Raw genomic sequence first — 4,384 nt, 5'->3', positions numbered from 1 at the left:
AGACCTGGACCGTAGGCCCTGTTCAGACCTGGACCATAGGCCCTGCTCAGACCTGGACTATAGGCCCTGTTCAGACCTGGACCATAGACCCTGTTCTAGACCTGGATCATAGAACCTGTTCAGACCTGGACCATAGGGCCTGTTCAGACCTGGTATTAACATGCGTCCTCAGTGATCACAAGTGGACAGCTCTAAGTACAGGTGTGAACGCACTAAAGACGCATTGAGATCAGATCCCTCAGACCACATTCAGAGGTGGTCTGGGTCTCATATGACCTCATTCTTTTAGCAGTGTGTAGTGAATGTGTCCTGGTCCACATTAAGGACCGTCTACTCTACTGACGTCCCGCTGGGATCCGCAGGTCTCTGAGTCCTCAGGTGAATAGACAGGAAGACGCCTGGCGTCATGGTAACGACCTCTGTGCTCTACTGTATCCTGTCAGTACAACTGTGTTTTATTAAAATATATCTTGTTTCTAGGCTACATATCTACAGACTATCAGACTACTATACACTGTAAAAAAAAAAAAGTGAAATTACGGAAATTTTCCGGCAGCAGGGGCGCCAGATAATGTCTGTTAAAAAACAGAAAAATACTGTCTGTTAATTAACATAAATAAACTGTATAAAAAAACAGTAATTATCTTTATATAATTAGCCCTGTAATATTACAATAAATATTTTACTTTTAACATATATTTATTGTTAGAATAGTCATACACCGTAAATCTAAGACCATTTACATATAAATCACAAATGAAACATTTAATTTTATGTTGCAAAAGCCCAAATTTACATTAACTCTCAGAAGTTTTGCAAAAAAAATCTGTATTTTTCTAAGAAATATTTTTAGAATTCCATGAAATTCTTTTCTTCTAACATAAATGAATTGTTAAAATAGAGTCATAAACATCTAAAAAACAGAATAATTATCTTTAAAAATGATCAAGAAAAGCTTAAATACAGATATTTACTATTGTGATTACAAAAAATATACTGTAAATCTAAGACCATTTACATATAAATCACAAATGAAACATGTAATTTAAAAAAAAAAAAATTCTGTCATTTTGAAATACAGACAAAAAATTTAAAATTTCTTGAAAAAAACTGTAAAAAAAGTTTTTTTTTAAAGTGTAGTCAGGGGAAGGTCATTATTATCAGACTGTCGGAGATGTGTCTGTGTTTTTGTTCTGCTGCTTTGCACGGAGCTGATACCCGCTCGCTCTCTCTCACATCCCCGGCTCTCTGCCGGTACAATAACCTTTTATTTTGATGTTAATAAAATGTTAATAAAATGTACCTGAATTCACAAATATGTAGGATATTACTACTGACATTCCTGTAATGTTACATCACAACGTCTGCTGTAGTAGCCGTGTGTTTACTACGTGTTTATTTGCATATAGAGCGGGGAAGTGAGATCAGATCACAAGAGTTTCAATTATTCATCATCATCATCATCATCATCATCATCATCATCATCATCATCATTATTCTGTTGTCCTACAGTCACAGAGACCTTCACTGGTAAAACCTTCAGTGGGAGTTCATCATCAGAGTAAATGTATGGAAACATCCTCTCAGTGAAAGTGTGTGTGAAGGTGTGTATGTGTGTGTTAGTATCAGGATCAGAGAACGACAGCTTTCCTTTGTTCCAGTCCAGATTCACTCTGATCCTCTGGAGCTTCTTCTGCCCTGCGAGATGAACGGATAGACCTGGCATTAAGGATGCTTTGTATTCACCATTATAGAACCATATTCTCCATAATTCAGACTCTATGTCTCCCTTCCTCTGGGCAGACTCTGCTAACACACCCAGTCCCCAGTCTGTACTGTCTCCAACCTGGACGTCCCAGCTGTGAGTCCCTGAGTTAAAGCCCTCAGAGCCCAGGACAGAGTGATATTTAACAAACCTCTCTGGATTATCAGGAAGCTGCTGTTTCTCTCCTCGTCTCACACTGGTCAGATCTTCAGACAGGATGAGTCTTGTATCAGCAGTGTTTGGGTCCAGAATCACAGGAGTGTAGGAGACCATGTCCTTCATCTTGTTCCAGATGTTGAAGGTCAGGTTGCCCAGGTGTTTGGCCTGGTCTATCAGAGCTCCTGAGAGCAGCTGTGGATCCTCCAGCAGGGGGCGCTGCTGGACTCTTTGCGCTGCAGCCTTGTAGATGAGCCTGAATGAGACGTCTTCAGCTCTCAGCTCGTCCTCTGTGGCTCTGACTGTGTCTGAAAGAGCTGCTATCTCTCTGCTCACAGCCTCCATCTTCTCCTTCATCATCTGACTCTTCTGCTCCTCTTCCTCCCTCAGTGCAGCCATCCTGGCCTCCTCTTCCTTTTCTAGAAACTGGTGAAGCTTCTTAAACTGCTCCTTAATCTGCCTCTCTGTGTGTCGGGCCTGGACCTTCATGTGTTCTGCTGTTTGATCAAACTCCACTTTAACTTCTTTAAAAACCTTCAACTTCTCCTTTAAGGGCTCCAGAGTTTCCTGAAGATCCTTCTTGTGTTGTCGTGCAGCTTCATCGATGGGTCTGATTATGTGGTTTGTGTGTTTTTCTGAATCTCTGCAGATGTGACACACCGGCTGCTGATGGTCCAGACAGAAGAGTTTGAGTTTCTCAGAGTGCAGACTGCAGAGAGCCTCTGAAGATCTCTGAGCTCTCTCCTGTAAGAAACTCTCACACAGGTTCTTTAAAGCCAAGTTAGGAGGTGGGTTCTTTGAACATCTTCTCTTACAAAGTGGACACTCTCGGACGTGTTTCTCTGTCCACCAGCTCTGCAGACAGACTTTACAGAAGCTGTGGCTACATGACAGGATGACAGGATCTTTAAAGACGTCGTGGCAGACAGAACAGCAGAGATCGTCCTCTAATCTGGAAGCCATTTCGTCTCTGAGTGAAGCTGAAAACACAGCAGGCAGACGGCTCAGCCACTCCCTGTTCCCTGAAAGTTACTTTGAGTCTTTGTTCTTGTAAAACTCTGGTTCAGTTTGTGGATTCAGCAGCTGGTTGAAGTGGTAGTATTCCAGTATTCCCAGTATTCCCTCCTGTAGATGTCCTCTCTATACGGAAATGGTGGTTTTGGTCTAAAGGTCAATCGTATCGACAGTCTCTCAGTGTGTGTGTGTGTGTGTGTGTCCACTCAGTGAGGCAGAATAACAATCTGTTTCCTGGTTTGTCTCAGGTATATTAAATGAAGCCCTTTGACCCCGTGGAGTTCTGACTCATGCTCAGTGTGACTGGAGCTGTGATGTTGGAGGGTTACAGCAGAGGGTGCTAGAAATAAAGGGATGGTTCCCACTCAGGTGCTCTTTGGGTGGACTCGGACTGACTGACCTTTTTGGGTATGATTTCTATTTCAATTTCATTTTTCAACATGCTTTTGTATTTACCCGCTGAGACCCGACACACTTTACTGTTTTTCAGTTTTAAAACTAGAGTGAAGATACTGGTATCTAGAAAACCTTAAGAATCCATTGATACCAACCATGTCATACTAGCTTGTCAAGAAGGAGGCTAAATAACGTTCCAAACTTATGCCATCCATCCTCTGAATGCTCTAGGTCTCTAGTTTGTGGCTGTAAAGTTTCATGAGGCTGTGATTATCCTAGAGGTCACCACAGGTCATTTTATACAGTGAGGTCACGTTTCAAAAACTGGTCTCACTACAATGAAATGTCTACTATGGGGACTAACATCATCACACATGAATACAGTTGGGCTCATTGGATCCACAAGAGTCTCATCTTTACAGTGAAACCCAATTTATGTAAGTATGCAGAAATATTCAGATACACCCTTTTAGAAAAGGAGACAACAACACATTTATACTGCATTAAAAAACCTGCATGTGATCATCATAAAGTGGGCATGTCTGTAAAGGGGAGACTCGTGGGTACCCATAGAAACCAATTTCATTGACATATCTGGAGGTCAGAGGTCAAGGGACCCCTTTGAAAACGGCCATGCCAGTTTGGAGCGTTATTTAACCTCCTTCACTACAAGATAGTATGACACGATTGGTACCAATGGATTCTTTAGGTTTTCTAGTTTCAGATGATACCAGTATCTAAGTATTCGCTTTGGCTCAATTCTCGTATGAGAATTATTTTTTCAAGACAATGAGCTCAAATCTCTGAACAATTAGTTTGTCGTTCACAACAGATTATAATTTCTCATTCAGTCAAGCAAACTTCACGTGTTTTGTCTCATGTGTGCCAAAGAGTGATTACAATAACTACTTTCACATGTCTGCTGATCAAAACTGATGAGTTGACTCTCAGTGAGATTAAACATTTTCTGTTCACTGTATATGACTTTTTGTTGTTTATAATACATGTAACACATTGCTACACAAATACATTTACTATAAACACATGTACATA

General features: G+C 41.0%; 1 protein-coding gene across 1 annotated transcript; it reads right to left on the bottom strand.

Moving 5' to 3' along the window:
* Positions 1-686: 686 nt before the first annotated feature.
* On the bottom strand, positions 687-3,147 carry LOC141766490 (nuclear factor 7, brain-like). Its single transcript, XM_074633403.1, has one exon. The coding sequence runs from the start codon at positions 2,882-2,884 to the stop codon at positions 1,445-1,447; it is 1,440 nt and encodes a 479-aa protein (XP_074489504.1). The 5' UTR covers positions 2,885-3,147; the 3' UTR covers positions 687-1,444.
* Positions 3,148-4,384: the final 1,237 nt, after the last annotated feature.

The sequence above is a fragment of the Sebastes fasciatus genome, chromosome 4 (genome assembly GCF_043250625.1).
Source record: "Sebastes fasciatus isolate fSebFas1 chromosome 4, fSebFas1.pri, whole genome shotgun sequence".
Taxonomy (NCBI): Eukaryota; Metazoa; Chordata; class Actinopteri; order Perciformes; family Sebastidae; genus Sebastes; species Sebastes fasciatus.
Note: the sequence above shows the minus strand (reverse complement) of the source record. Positions and strands in the feature narration are given on the sequence as shown.

What these genes read in the sequence shown, in the direction of transcription:
- LOC141766490 (XM_074633403.1), bottom strand. Translation starts at nt 2,884, where the DNA reads ATGGCTTCCAGATTAGAGGACGATCTCTGCTGTTCTGTCTGCCACGAC.